The 14,777-nt window shown below is 41.4% G+C and overlaps 2 protein-coding genes across 6 annotated transcripts in view; both read right to left on the reverse strand.

The window, feature by feature from the left end:
* DCUN1D1 (defective in cullin neddylation 1 domain containing 1) overlaps positions 1 to 5,568 on the reverse strand; it is a 56,357-nt gene extending 50,789 nt beyond the window's left edge. Inside the window, exon 1 of the mRNA XM_081571148.1 lies at positions 5,498 to 5,568. The gene's annotated coding sequence lies outside the window, so the exon portion shown is untranslated. The remainder of the gene's footprint in view (positions 1 to 5,497) is intronic.
* A 2,749-nt stretch (positions 5,569 to 8,317) lies between these two features.
* MCCC1 (methylcrotonyl-CoA carboxylase subunit 1) overlaps positions 8,318 to 14,777 on the reverse strand; it is a 58,794-nt gene continuing 52,334 nt past the window's right edge. For all 5 annotated transcript variants that reach the window (XM_081571155.1, XM_081571152.1, XM_081571153.1 and 2 more), the window contains 3 exons: positions 11,164 to 11,271; positions 9,169 to 9,240; positions 8,318 to 8,677 (listed from right to left, as the gene is read on the reverse strand). In XM_081571155.1, coding sequence (XP_081427281.1) covers positions 8,549 to 8,677; positions 9,169 to 9,240; positions 11,164 to 11,271 — 309 coding nt within the window. In that variant the 3' untranslated portion in view covers positions 8,318 to 8,548. The remainder of the gene's footprint in view (positions 8,678 to 9,168; positions 9,241 to 11,163; positions 11,272 to 14,777) is intronic.

Consider the following 14,777-nt stretch of genomic DNA (forward strand, 5'->3'; position numbering starts at 1 on the left):
CCCCAGGAGATAGCGTTAGATAGTTAACACAGAATTTTGGAATGAAAAGTCTTGGTTTCAGTTTTGGTCCCAATAACTATTGAAAATATGATTGTGTTGAAGTTTCTCATTATCTCAGTCCTTTCAAATTTTTATGAGGATAATAGTGGTGATGTGAGAGTTGGACCATAAAGAAGGTTGAGCACCAAAAAATTGATGCTTTTGAACTGTGGTGTAGGATAAGATTTTTGAGAGTCCCTTGGACTGCAAGGAGATCAAACCAGTCCATCCTAAAGGAAACCAACCCTGAATATTCATTGGAAGGATTGATGCTGAAGCTGAAGCTCCGATGCTTTGGCCACCTGATCAAAGAGCCAACTCATCAGAAAAGAACTTGATGCTGGGAAAGATTGAAGGCAGGAGGAGAAGGGGACGACAGAGGATGAGATGGTTGGATGGCATCACCGACTCAATGGACATGAGTTTGAGCAAGCTCCAGGAGATGGTGAAGGACAGGGAAGCCTGGCATGCTGCAGTCCATGGGGTTGCAAAGAGTTGGACACGACTAAGTGACTGAACAACAACAAAATAGTGGCGATACCTCTCGGTGATAAAATGTCAGTACATCCTAAAATGCTTTATAAATGTGAGTTGTTACTGTGGGCACAGTAATAATACCTTCAACTATTTGGTGTTTTTAACTTAATTTTTCAATAATTCATTATTAGTCTTTGACCCAGCAATTCACATCTGGGAATTTATCCTAACAGATATAATTGAGTATGGGGAAAAAAGATATTGTCACAGTATTCACTGCAGCATTTCTTAATAATACTAAAATGTTGAAAACAACCTAGATGCCCACCAATAAGCGTCTGGTTGAATAAATTATATCCATTTGGTGGAACAAATGGAATACCATGCATCCATAAAACAAAATAAGGTAAGGAAACTCCCTATATTTGGTTAAGGAAGGCTCTCTAACACACATTAGTAAATAAAAAAGCTAAGTGCAGAATTACTGTAGAAGAGAGGAACAAAGGGAAAGCAGTCAAGAAACAGTAGTCAACAGAGTACTCCTCAAGGGAGTGTACCTAACAATCTGATACATATCTTTGAGTTGTTTACAGGAACTCTGGTCCCCACCCAGGTGATCCCAGACTAGTTGGAATCTAGGGAATGATGATGTTGAGCTTTTCTGACCCTTATGACTTCAGTTAACTAAAACTTGGCCTGTCAATCTTTGCTCCAGTTCTATGCTGAACTCCCCCCTGCTCCAGCCCCTTCATGAATATGCATATACCACCCAAGCCCCTTCAAGCCTATGTAGTAAATTGTTAGCTTAAAAATTCCCCAGCGACTTCCCTGGAGGTCCAGTGGTTAACACTTCACCTTCTAAGGCAGGGGTTGCAGGTTGGAGCCCTGGTCAGGGAACCACAGGGCTCACAGCCAAAAAAACTAAAACATAAAACTGAAGCGATATTGTAACAAATTCAGCAAAGACTTTAAAAATGGTCCACACCAAAAAAAAAAAAAGAAACAAAACTTCCCCAATTTTGTTGTTTGCGAGAGACACTGCTTTGGGAGAGATCCCGGTGTTCTCCTTACTTGCTGAAAGTAATAAATCCTTCCTTCTCCCAGTTTTGCCTTGGTTGTATCTTTTGGAGGTGAACTCAGTTTTCAGGTAATAAAGGAACACAACAAACAATAGTGATTAACTAGGGAATTTCCTGGTGGTCCACTGGTTAGGATCTACTCTTTCACTACTCAGGGCACAGGTTTGATCCTGCAAGGTGAGTAGTGCAGCCAAAAAACAAAAAAGTAGTGGTTACTACTGGCAGAGGTGACGGGGCTATGTGGGTGGGAAGGAGATTTTCCCCGTATATCTTTTAATATATATTTTTGGATTTTGAAGCATGGGAATATATCCAGTTCAGTTCAGTCACTCAGTCATATCCGACTCTTTGCAATCCCAGAGACTGCAGCAAGCCAGGCTTCTCTGTCCATCACCAACTCCTAGAGCCTACTCAAATTCATGTCCATCATGTTGGTGAGCCATTCAACCATCTCATCCTCTGTCATCCCCTTCTCCTCCCACCTTCAATCTTTCCCAGAATCAGGGTCTTTTCAAATGAGTTGGTTCTTCGCATCAGGTGGTCAAAGTGCTGGAGTTTCAGCTTCAGCATCAGTCCTTCCAATGAATATTCTGGACTGATTTCCTTTAGGATGGACTGGTTGGATCTCCTTGCAGTCCAAGAGACTCCCAAGAGTCTTCTCCAACACCACAGTTCAAAAACATCAATTCTTCGGTGCTCAGCTTTCTTTACAGTCCAACTCTCACATCCATACATGACTCCTGGAAAAACCAAAGGTTTGACTAGACGGACCTTTGTTGGCAAAGTAATGTCTCTGCTTTTTAATATGCTATCTAGATTGGTCATAACTTTTCTTCCAAGGAGCAAGCATCTTTTAATTTCATGGCTGCAATCACTATCTGCAGTGATTTTGGAGACCAAAAAAATAAATTCTGTCACTGTTTCCATTGTTTCTCCATCTATTTGTCTTGAAGTGATGGGACCAGATACCATGATCTTAGTTTTCTGAATGTTGAGTTTTAAGCCAACTTTTTCACTCTCCTCTTTCACTTTCATCAAGAGGCTCTTTAGTTCTTCTTTGCTTTCTGCCATAAGGGTGGTGTCATCTGCATATCTGAGGTTATTGATATTTCTCCTGCAATCTGGATTCCAGCTTGTGCTTCATTCATCCACCTGGCATTTCTCATGATGTACTCTGCATATAAATTAAATAGGCAGGGTGACAATACGCAGCCTTGATGTACTCCTTTCCCAATTTGGAACCAGTCTGTTGTTCCATGTCCAGTTCTAACTGTTGCTTCTTGACCAGCATACAGATTTTCCACAGTTTGTTGTGATCCACATAGTCAAAGGCTTTGGCATAGTCAATAAAGCAAAAGTAGACGTTCCAAAATTAAATATTTATTTGAGAAGAGACTAATAACATTTACATGGCTGAGGAACTAAATATCTATGGCTTATCTTGCATATATGATAGCGTGGAATGACCTCAGCAGGGGTCAGTTCTGCGAGAGGAGCAGGGAAGGTCAAGGGCAACTGTGGATGAGAAATCTGTTTAGATGGAGACATCAAAAAAGGAAGCTCTGTGTGTGGCCAAATAGGTAACAGGAACAAACTTAGGCAGGTGCCAGTCTGCATGAGAATTAACACGAAGCCTGTTTTCAGTAATGGAGAAAACTATATGGCTTCTATGATATAGGAGGTAATGAAAAAGGAATAAAAACAATTGAGAAGACAGAGACGTCCCAGGTTACCTTTGTTGTTAGTGATTTTGAAAATTTTTTTCTGGTGGTGGGAGTGGTGTATGTGGAATGAGAGTTATTTCAAATGTAATCAAAGGGTCTAGGAAAATGCTAACCGGCAGTGGTAAGAACCGAGAATGTTAGCCATCTTGGGAGGGAGGAAGTTACATACAGGCTGTGGTTGGAGGCTTCAGGGAGGGCAACTCTGTGCGGGAGACTTAGCCCGAATTAGAGGCACCAAGGCATTCTGCTTTCTGGGATCCAGCGGATGGGGAGACAAATGTCAGGTTGACAGGGTAATCATCGGTATCAGGGCTATGATTTCTACTAATGGTCCAGGCACTCGCAGAAGAAATTGTGTCTCCAGGGTTACTCACAGGGTGCGGGGGTGGATAGGCAAGACTGCTCCCACCCAGCCAGAGACTTTGAGAGTGATGAGCAGGGCCTCCTGGGATGCCCTATACTGAGAACAGTCTAACTTATACTCTGAGACTCAGACTCTGAGTCTACCAAGACTCTGAATTAGTAGTTATACTACTAACCCTAAGACTGCAGCTCCCTGGGGCCAGCCCTCAGGGAGCAGGGTGTCATTAGCAGGAAGGGACTAATGACCCAAGAGTCCCTGCTCTGGGCTTGGAGCAAAGCACTTGGGGACAGCCATCTCCTCCAGTCTCACCATGCAGTTTAAGTCACATTTTCCTCTTCCTGGGTATTTTGAAGATTAGTGTGAATATCTAGGAGTGCTTTTTGAGATCCTCCAATGAAAGGTGCAACTGAAATGTAAAGTATTACTATCAATACTGTAAATATTTTAACGGCAACAGAAGTGCTATATGTAGGCAGAACATAGATGCACATTCCAACACCCAGTATTCCTAAGGGAACCATTGGGGAGTCAAAAATGGTACTTGTGCAAGAGAAGAGAAGCCAGTGATAGTGGGGGAAAAAAGATAGTTGAATTAAGGAAGAGCCCTCTCTACAGTGCTGCCCAATGGAATGGTAATGCCCACCCAAACAGGCTTCAGCCAGATACCAAGATTTCCCCTCCAAGTACCAGCCACAAACATGAGTGACAACTGATGCGGACGGTGGAGCAGGTCCAGCCCAGCCTTTGCGCAAGAGGCAAGCTGCTTCTGGAAACACGGTTGTCCCGTTAGCAAGCAGACAGGCTCTGGGACATGCTAGCCTGGCAGCTGACTGTTGTAGAGGGAGGGGCTGATGGAGGCTTCCCCTGACAGCACCAGTCTGCCTGAGGTCGACAGGTGCCTGCTGACCCTAGAGCGGGCTAGAGCTGAGGGAGTGGAGAGATGGGACAGAGGGATGCATGACCAGGCAGGATTCTTCCCCCACCACAGGTCCTGGGAATTTTGCTGGCAAGAATAATCAGCTGGGCTTAATTTAGTGCAGTTTCTTAATTGCTCTTATGCAGTAACTGAAGTTAGAAATTACTAATAACTGCCAGGTGAGTATAAATGATGTCTATTTTCTCATTTAATCTTCACAACAACTCTGGGAGGTAGTGCTTCTACCCTCATTCACAGGCAGAGCTCAGAGAAGTTGAAAGACATGCCCAAGACACTACAGTAAGTGGTCAGGCTAGGACCTGAATGCAGGAACTGTAACTCCAAAGCTTCAAAGTGTCTACAACGCTATGTGTCTTCCTCAATGGTTAAAAAGCAACCATCAGGGCTCTGAAATTTTGTTATCTTGGTTATTATAGTCCTAAAATATGCTGCATCCAGAATGTTAGTGTCAAAGATAAGGTAGCAAACAGCTTTCTTCCAACTAACGATATGGCTCAGGTTTTGATCCATGCCTACAAATGGATCTTATCCAAAAAAGAGCTACTTTGAAGTCCAGGAGACACAAACATGGACCCCCCCGGCCAGACTTCCATATTTGGTGCCTCTTTCGGACCCACTGTCTCCAGCCTCTTTCCACTTTCCAATCTATATTCCAGACTGTGGCCAGAAATAACTCTGAAAAACCTGTCTGTTTGAAAATCTCCAGGGCTCCCAACTGCGTTCAGAATAAAGCCTGTCCCGGATGGGCAGCCCCGCTCGGCCACGCCCCCCGTGGCCCAGCCCCTGCTGGATCACTCTGCGCCCCAGTGTGCACTTTCACACTTCTCTGTTATTATTAGCCCTGCTAGCTCCTTTCCCTGCAATGGCCTGGTCTTACCTTCTTTCTGCGTCTGGCAAATGGCTTTCCTCCAAAGGCTGGTTCAAATGTCACTGCTGCTCCCTCAGCTTCCTGACCCAAAGTAGAATTTATTACTCCAGTCGCTTGACCCTTCCCCCTGAGGGCACCTGGTGACCAAGCATATCATACTACTTACCATCAATTACAGGACATTACTGAATACAGCTGGATCTTGTTTCTCGTTAATTGCGGCAAGGGCAAAAACCATTTCTTACCATCTTTGCTTTCAGAGGCCCGGGTATACAGCAAATGCCCTAAGTGTTTTAGAAGAAATAGATGTAGTCATGTGCAAAGGAACTGCTCACACAGCACCACAGCAATGATCTCAAAGAATGTCCCCAATATGTGGGTAACTGGGGTAGCTGGCTTCCAATTCCTTCTCTACATATCGTTACTTGTGATCCACAGAGCTCCTCCATCATGAAATAGAGAATAACTTTATCTTGTGCCACTGAAGGGTATGAAGGGGGTCATACAGCAACCCCAAATTTCTACCAAAGCACCTTTGCTCTTCCCTCTCGTCAAAAGAGGAAGTTTTGTTTACACAAGGGAAAAGGCTATGTTGCTAAAAGTATAGTTAAAAGCACTGGTTTAGGATATTCCCTGGCGGTCCAGTGATTAGGACTCAACACTTTCATTGCTGAGAGCTCTGTAGCACTGCCAAAAAAAGCCCTGGTTTTGATGGTCTCTTCCTTTATTTTCTCAGGACTATCTATCTGTAAGCACCTCTTCCTAACCGGTTTTCCAGCCTTTAGTCCTTTCCTCTTCCATCCAACTTGCAAATTACTGCCAGAATAAATTTTCTAAAATATTATTTGAATCATATGTAATGTATATGATCAACCAAACATCTAGCCGTACAACTAGAACACTAAACAGTAACCTGCATCTACCTGTACGTACTTCATACATGTCAACCCCTTGCTTAATTACCTGGAGCTAATCACTGTCTTTAAGTTTTAATTCTCCTTTTAAAAGAATGTTTTATTAAAGGGGAAATGGTGGGGGAGGGGTAAACTAGGAGCATGGAATTAATAGATATAAACTACTATACATAAAATAGATAAGCAACAAGGACTTACTGTATAGTACAGGGAACTATATTTGATAATCGGTAATAACCTATAATGGAAAAGAATCTGAAAATAATAGATATAAAACTGAACCACTTTGCTGTATACCTGAAACTAACACATTATAAATCAACCATATCTTAATAAAAAAATCTAGCTTTATGATATATATATATGAATATAGTTGATTTTGCAAATCTGTAAAGATAGTACCATACTGTGTATATCTCCTGGTACACGCTATTTCACTGTTATGAATTCAAGATTCATCCATGTTGATGCTCTTGTTTACTTTGCTGTTACATAGTATTCCACTGTGTGCCATACCACAGTGATTTATTCCTTCTCCTGCCAACCAACTCGGATCCTTTCCAATGCTTTGCTATTACGGGTAACGTGGCTATCAACATTCTTGGTGCACAAGTGTGTTTGTGCATTTCTGAACTGGGATGTTAGGTCATAAGGTATATAAATGTTCACCTTTACGAAATACTGTCAAAGTTTTTTTTTTTAACAGACTCTAATAAGCCAGATAAAATTTTCCAAAATCATTGCTTTCCCCGCTGAAAAATAATTCAGTGTAACTACTACTTGCAAGATAAAATCTAAACCGGCCATTCCATGCCAGTTACCTTCTGGTCCCAACCTAAATTTCATACGTTCTCTCTTATTGTCCCTACTCACCCATCCAAGCACCTCCCTCTCCAGTTGGGCAGATTTGCTCCTGAATATAGAACCCAACTTGCTCATTTTCAACAGTGTAGGCTCTGCTCCTTCCTTTCTAGTGTGTAATTTCCACGCACTCCTGCTACTGCCCTTGGGTTCTCCTTCCTTAAAGAAACCTACCCTGAGCACACCTGCCCACTGAAGTCTCCTCCCCCAGCTCCTAAAGACTGTATTCTGCACATCATATGCCATCAACCTTCACCCAGACCCACATCTTACTGTATTGAGTTTCTTGCTGCCTTGTTGGAAAAATGGATGTTCTAACTACTGTGTGATCAGATTTACTTGGGAACTCAGCATTTCCAAATTTAGTATCTAGTACCTTCCTCACCACTCTCTTGACAATGGAATTACTTAATTTTGGATCTGATTATTTTCCACATAACATTTCACATGATTATGTCTTATTTTCCCAATTAAGTCATCAGCATCCTACAGTACAAAGACCATATTTTAAAATTTCATTGTAGTCTCTACAACATTTAATGCAGTCTCGTGTGTGCAGCTAGAACTCAATTCAACAAATATTTAACACTTCAGTAGATACCTGAAAATGCAGAGGCTTGAAAGTGTGTTTCTAGAAAAATTATGTTCTAGCGTACAATTTAAATATTATATATACATGCATAAAATACATATACACAAAAGCTTAAGTGTGGGTATATAAATTTGTACAAGCTTAGCAAGTACAATAAAGGCAAAGGCGGTCTGGATAGAAACTTACCGATCACAAAAACAAGAAACAAATAACATCCAAGCCTTTAAACCGCCTAAGAAGTTACTCTTCGGCAAAAAACTCTTAGGTTGAGTTTAGTGCTATGGCATCTGTCTCTGAAATATGTTAACGTTCATTTTTGTCATGACTGTGACTGGGCGATAACTCATTTAGTTAAGTGACCTTTTCTCTCTCGGTTCTCTTTTGATCAAGTTGCTGCCCACCTGCCTAAAAACAATACATGGTATAATATTTGAGGCAGAAACAAACCATACTATCTCCCAATTTAAAAAGTATACTTTAATTTTATTAGTATGAAATATTTTGAGAGAATTTATTGTATTTGTGACCCAGGTACATGATTTTTAAACATGAAAGGGTTTTAAGCAGAATCATACAATCATTTAGTAAAAGTGCGAGTCATCAGACCCCGAGAAAAGCAGGAAGGCACTTTCTCTTTTTGGTGTAGATACTGTACTGAACATGTTGCTTAACTGGCTGTTTATTTGATGGAGTTTAATCTGCTTCCCTTTTGTCAGAGTCTTCCTCCTCAAACTCGACTAAAGGAGCGTGTCTGTTGGCCTGAGAACCTTCTTTGTAGAATATCTTCTTGATCGTGCCATCCTTTGGCGCCTTTATGATATGCTGTAGAGACACAAGGCATGACAGACAATGGCTGTGATACTAACGAGGGTTGAATACAAATCAAGTCAAGACATAGGAAGAGTGAAAAATGAAGTCAGATGTTTTGATGTTTTGTCATTATCAGTGCTTCCTGACCTTTCTCACATCATGGCACACTGAGAAAGTAAAAACATGTTTATGGTGCACTTGGGGGTTGAGAGGAGTCATTACCTTGATACACCTGTAAAACATTCAAGGTCAATAATTGAGAAGCTCTGGATTAGCTAGTAATTCTCAGCCCAAGCTTCACAGTAGACTCTCAGCTGGGAAGCTTTTAAAAACTACTGATCCTTGGGCTCCCCTACAGGAAACCCCAATTCAACTGGGCTGGGGAAGGACTTTTTTCCCCCTGATATTTAAAATGGTCTTAACTTACAAAATAAGACAAAAGAAAAACTGGGACTGATAGCTCCCAAAGTTTACTTGGCAAGTGAACCCACGATTTCACTTACTTCCATCTTCATGGCAATCATAACCATCAGAGGATCTCCAGCTTTTACTCTGTCTCCAGCTTTCACAAACACCTAGAGATTCAGAGTGACAAGTTAATATTTAAAAACACAGAAGTCCTTTGTGATAGTCTACATGTGGTCTGACAACTGGGTAAATTATACACCTGATTTGTGGTGCACAGAGTTGGTATATAAACGTACAGAGGAGAAGTATGTTGTCTATGTGCTTGTCTTGTCTGCCAAAGACAACCACACTGGCACAAATCAGAGGCCCACAGGTCAGCCTGGCATTGCAGGCACTGTCATCAGTGGGGTCACTCCTTAGCTCCCCACCTTCGCCACCCCCCATCTAGTTTTCCTTGAATCAGATGAATACACTCTACATATTTCAAGAATTTTTTGTTTTCTCATGAACTTACAGACAAGACATATCACCAACAGGAAAGGACTATAGGCCCACGCTGCTTTATTGTGCTTCACACATAATGCCTTTTTTTTTTTCCTTTTTAAGAGATTGAAGGTTTGTGGCAACTTCATCAAGCAAGTCTATGGGTGCCATTTTCCCAACAGCATTTGCTCACTTTGTGCCTCAGGGTCACATTTTGGTAATTCTTGCAATATTTCTATATTCCTCCACCAGTAAAAAGATTGTAACTCACTGAGATCAGTGATGATGGTTAGAATTTCTCAGCAATAAAGATTTTTAAAAAATTTTTATTTTATATTGGCGTATAGTTGATTTACAATGTTGTGTTAGTTTCAGGTGTATAGCAAAGTGATTCAGTTATACATATATCTAAGTATGCATGTTGTGTTTTTTCTAGACATGATGCTATTGCACACTTGACAGACTACAGTGTAATCATAACTTTTATATGCACCAGGAAACCAAGAAATTCATGTGACTTGCTGTACTGTACTTGGTGGTAGGGAACCTCACAAGTAGAGATCTCTATGGTATGCCTGTACTACACTTAAATGTCTTCATGATAGGCAGAGTGCAGGGTTTTGCTTGGCTTTCTAGCTTTTAGGTTGTTAAAAGAATTAAACTGGTTGGAAACCCAGAAAAAAAATCTCTATTTTCCTTTTTTCAAGTATAAATGAAATGATATATACCATATGGTTTTACTATCTTCTTGGTTAACAAGGTTTTAAGTAGTTTTTAGAAATATCACACAGTAGAATTAGGTTCTGAAGTCAATGTGTTCAGGCAAAATTGTGAAAAATGAGAAACACGTCTCAAAGCCCCACAATAACCCAATGCTGAGTGATAGTCTAGTAGCATTCAATGAAATCAACAATCTGGGTTTAGGCCAGTTATGGGGGAAAAAAGTGCATCTTTAATCATAAACCCTGTGTAGGGATGTCCACACAGAGGCCTGTTGGAAACTGAGACTGAATGAGTGAAAGGAAAGTGCAAGTTCCCCAGCCCACTGCCCTCCTGGGGCAAACATTTCCAGACAAGAGTGGTGGGTGAAATCATTCACACTATTTAAGTAGTTGTTTTCTTCTTCTATTTGCTGGTACCAAGGATTTTTATGACTTAAACACAGTTGAGGGGACTCTATTGTATGCAAGTATATAAAAGGAGACTACTGATCTACCACCACTGGAAGTCATTATCAGGATGGATCTCTTATCTGAATATATACTGCATTCAACACCAAACACACTGTTCTTCACCAATACCTTTCAAATTTGGGATAATGCTTGGTGAATGTTCCATTTTAGTCAACTAAAGACAACCTGGGTTATTTGTACTTTGATGGAAATTCCCATTTCAAAGAAAAGTCCTTATCATAAATTAGGTAAATTTATGATTCACTGAAGACTGTAATATAGAACTTGAATCTTTGATAGATCTTGTTTTCTTGAAATGGATGCTTTCCAATGAACAAGATTTAGAGATGGGGAAAAGGATACACACAACAAAGTTCAACAAAGACATTTATTGGGACTTACTGGACATCATTCTACATACATTCATGTCAATACCTTTTCAATGGTTCCAGTCATAGGAGCTACAGCACCACCTTGGATTTCTCCTGAGCTTGCTGAAGACAAGTATCGGGGGACTGGAATGCCAATCTGAATACTTCCATCCTATAAATAGAAATGATATTTACAGGATATATATAGGATGTATATTTATAACATAAATTAGAAATGAAATTAAGATCTTCTCACTGTAGTTTTATGAATAGGCCTGAGGTGATGATTATTTTCAAGCTATTTGTGAAATATTAGTCATATTTAATACCAGGGTTCTAACTAGCTTTGTGAAAGTGAAAGTCGCTCAGTCATGTCCAACTCTTTGCAACCCTCCATGGATTCTCCAGACCAGAATACTGGAGTGGGTACCCTTTCCCTTCCCCAGGGGAGCTTCCCAAGCCAGAGATCAAACCCAGGTCTCCCACATTGCAGGTGGATTCTTTACCACTGAACCACAAGGGAAGCCCAAGAATACTGGAGCAGGTAGCCTATCCCTTCTCCAGCAGATCTTCCTGACCCAGGAATCGAACCAGGATCTCCTGCATTGCAGGCGGATTCTTTACCAACTGAGCTCTTGAGCAAATTACTAAACCCCTTTCAGTATTGATTTCCACTATAAAGAAGTAATGGCATACATACCACAGAGGGGATTAAAAGAATTAAGTACGTAACTGTTGGTAAAAGAGAGCCACTATCTACAAGCCAGTTTTAGTAGCATCTCCACTCTCAGGTCCTCAGTCTAAGCCAGGAACTCTTCTTAAGAATTATATATAAAATGTCCTTGATGGTCTCAATAACATTATGCGGTGGGTATTGTTACTTATTCCTATTTGTAAATGGGAGAACAGAAACCTAAAGAGTTTAACTTGCTCAACGTCAGGCAGATACTGGTACGGCCAGGATTTGAAACCAAACAGCTTCATACTTCAGAACTCATCAGTTCAGTTGAGTTCAGTCACTCAGTCGTGTCCGACTCTTTGTGACCCCATGGACTGCAGCACACCAGGCCTCCCTGTTCATCACCAACTCCTGGAGTTTACTCAAACCGATGTCCATTGAGTCCGTGATGCCATCCAACCATCTCATCCTCTATCGTCCCCTTCTCCTCCCACCTTCAACCTTTCCCAGCATCAGGGTCTTTTCCAATGAGTCAGTTCTTCGCATCAGGTGGCCAAAGTATTGCAGCCTCAGCTTCAGCATCAGTCCTTCCAATGAATATTCTGGACTGATTTCCTTTAGGAGGGACTGGTTGGATCTTCTTGCAGTCCAAGGGACTCTCAAGAGTCTTCTCCAACACCACAGTTCAAAAGCATCAGTTGTTCGGTACTCAGCTTTCTTTATAGTCCAACTCTCACATTCATAAATGACTACTAGAAAAACCATAGCTTTGACTAGATGGACCTTTGTTGGCAAAGTAATGTCTGTGATTTTTATATGTTGTCTAGGTTGGTCATAATTTTTCTTCCAAGGAGCAAACATCTATTAATTTCATGGCTGCAGTCAACATCTGCAGTGATTTTGGAGCCCAAAAAATAAAGTCTGCCACTGTTTCCACTGTTACCCCATTTATTCGCCATGAAGTGATGGGACCAGATGCCATGATCTTAGTTTTCTGAATGTTGAGTATTAAGCCAACTTTTTCACTCTCCTCTTTCACTTTCATCAAGAGGCTCTTTAGTTCTTCTTTGCTTTGTGCCATAAGGGTGGTGTCATCTGCATATCTGAGGTTATTGATATTTCTCCCGGCAATCTTGATTCCAGCTTGTGCTTCATCCAGCCTGGCATTTCTCATAATGTACTCTGCATATATATTAAATAAGCAGGGTGACAATATACAGCCTTGACGTACTCCTTTTCCTATTTGGAACAAGTCTGTTGTTCCATGTCCAGTTCTAACTGTTGCTTCCTGACCTGCATACAGGTTTCTCAGAAGGCAGGTCAGGTGGTCTGGTATTTCTATCTCTTTAAGAATTTCCAGTTTGTTGTGATCCACACAGTCAAAGGCGTTGGCGTAGTCAATAAAGCAGAAGTAGATGTTTTTTTGGAACTCTCTTGCTTTTTCAATGATCCATCGGATGTTGGCAATTTGATCTTTGGTTCCTCTGCCTTTTCTAAAACCAGCTTCAACATCTGGAAGTTCATAGTTCATGTATTGCTGAAGCCTGGCTTGGAGAATTTTGAGCATTACTTTACTAGCATGTGAGATGAGCACAATTGTGCGGTAGTTTGAGCATTCTTTGGCATTGCCTTTCTTTGGGATTGGAATGAAAACTGACCTTTTCCAGTCCTGTGGCCACTGCTGAGTTTTCCAGATTTGCTGGCATATTGAGTGCAGCACTTCCACAGCGTCATCTTTCAGGATTTGAAATAGGTCACCTGGAATTCCATCACCTCCACCAGCTTTGTTCGTAGTGATGCTTCCTAAGGCCCACTTGACTTCACATTCCAGGATGTCTGGCTCTAGGTGAGTGATCACACCATCGTGATTATCTGTGTCGTGAAGATCTTTTTTGTACAGTTCTTCTGTGTATTCTTGCCACCTCTTCTTAATATATTCTGCTTCTGTGAGGTCCCTACCATTTCTGTTCTTTATTGAGCCCATCTTTGCATGAAATGTTCCCTTGGTATCTCTAATTTTCTTGATGAGATCTCTAGTCTTTCCCATTCTATTGTTTTCCTCTATTTCTTTGCATTGATCGCCGAGGAAGGCTTTCGTATCTCTCCTTGCTATTCTTGGGAACTCTGCATTCAAATGGGTATATCCTTCCTTTTCTCCTTTGCTTTTCGCTTCTCTTCTTTTCACAGCTATTTGTAAGGCCTCGTCAGACAACCATTTTGCCTTTTTGCATTTCTTTTTCTTGGGGATGTTCTTGATCACTGCCTCCTGTACAATGTCACGAACCAGAACTCATGCTCTTCACCAATCCACTCTACTGCCTCTGCCATCATACTGTTATAGCACATAGACTATGGCAAGCAATGCCTGGCAAACTGAGGTCATCCTTGACTCCAAACACACAGTTTAATTCCTGGAATACTGAAGGCATCTCATAACAAAGTACTCTGGTCTGGAAGATGGTTCTCAAGTGTGAGAAGGCTCTTGAAGAGGTCAGAGGAAATTTGATAATCCACTCCCTTTCTTTGCCCACGCAGAATGCTAAGGTGTCCTAACAAGCTCCTAATCATATCCTTGCCAAGCCTACCTCAACCATCCTTCAACTGCCAAGAGAGACCACCACTAACCCACATCCACCTTCCCTGTAAGGGATATCTGGGCTACAGACTCCTGCCACCATGGTCACCTCCTCCCAAGTCTCCACGATTCCCAGTGCCAGGAGGACAGTGGTTGGGGGAAGTGTTTAGGGTATTTGAGAATTACAGGAAGAAATGGATATGTGTCTGTCAGTGAGAATCTGTGAGAAGAAATGGGGTGAATGGAGAAATAGAGAAGGTGGAAATGTGACCAAGATTCAGACTGAAAGGAAGATAGACAAAAAGTCACAGCAGTGAGATAAGGAAACAGGATGTGTTATTCACCCTCATACCCCTGACTGCACTGTGTGGCATGTAGGATCTCTGACTAGAGATTAAAACCATGCCCCCTGAATTTGAAGCAC

The sequence above is a fragment of the Giraffa tippelskirchi genome, chromosome 2 (genome assembly GCF_054371585.1).
Source record: "Giraffa tippelskirchi isolate mGirTip1 chromosome 2, T2T-mGirTip1v1.2.pri, whole genome shotgun sequence".
NCBI lineage: Eukaryota > Metazoa > Chordata > Mammalia > Artiodactyla > Giraffidae > Giraffa > Giraffa tippelskirchi.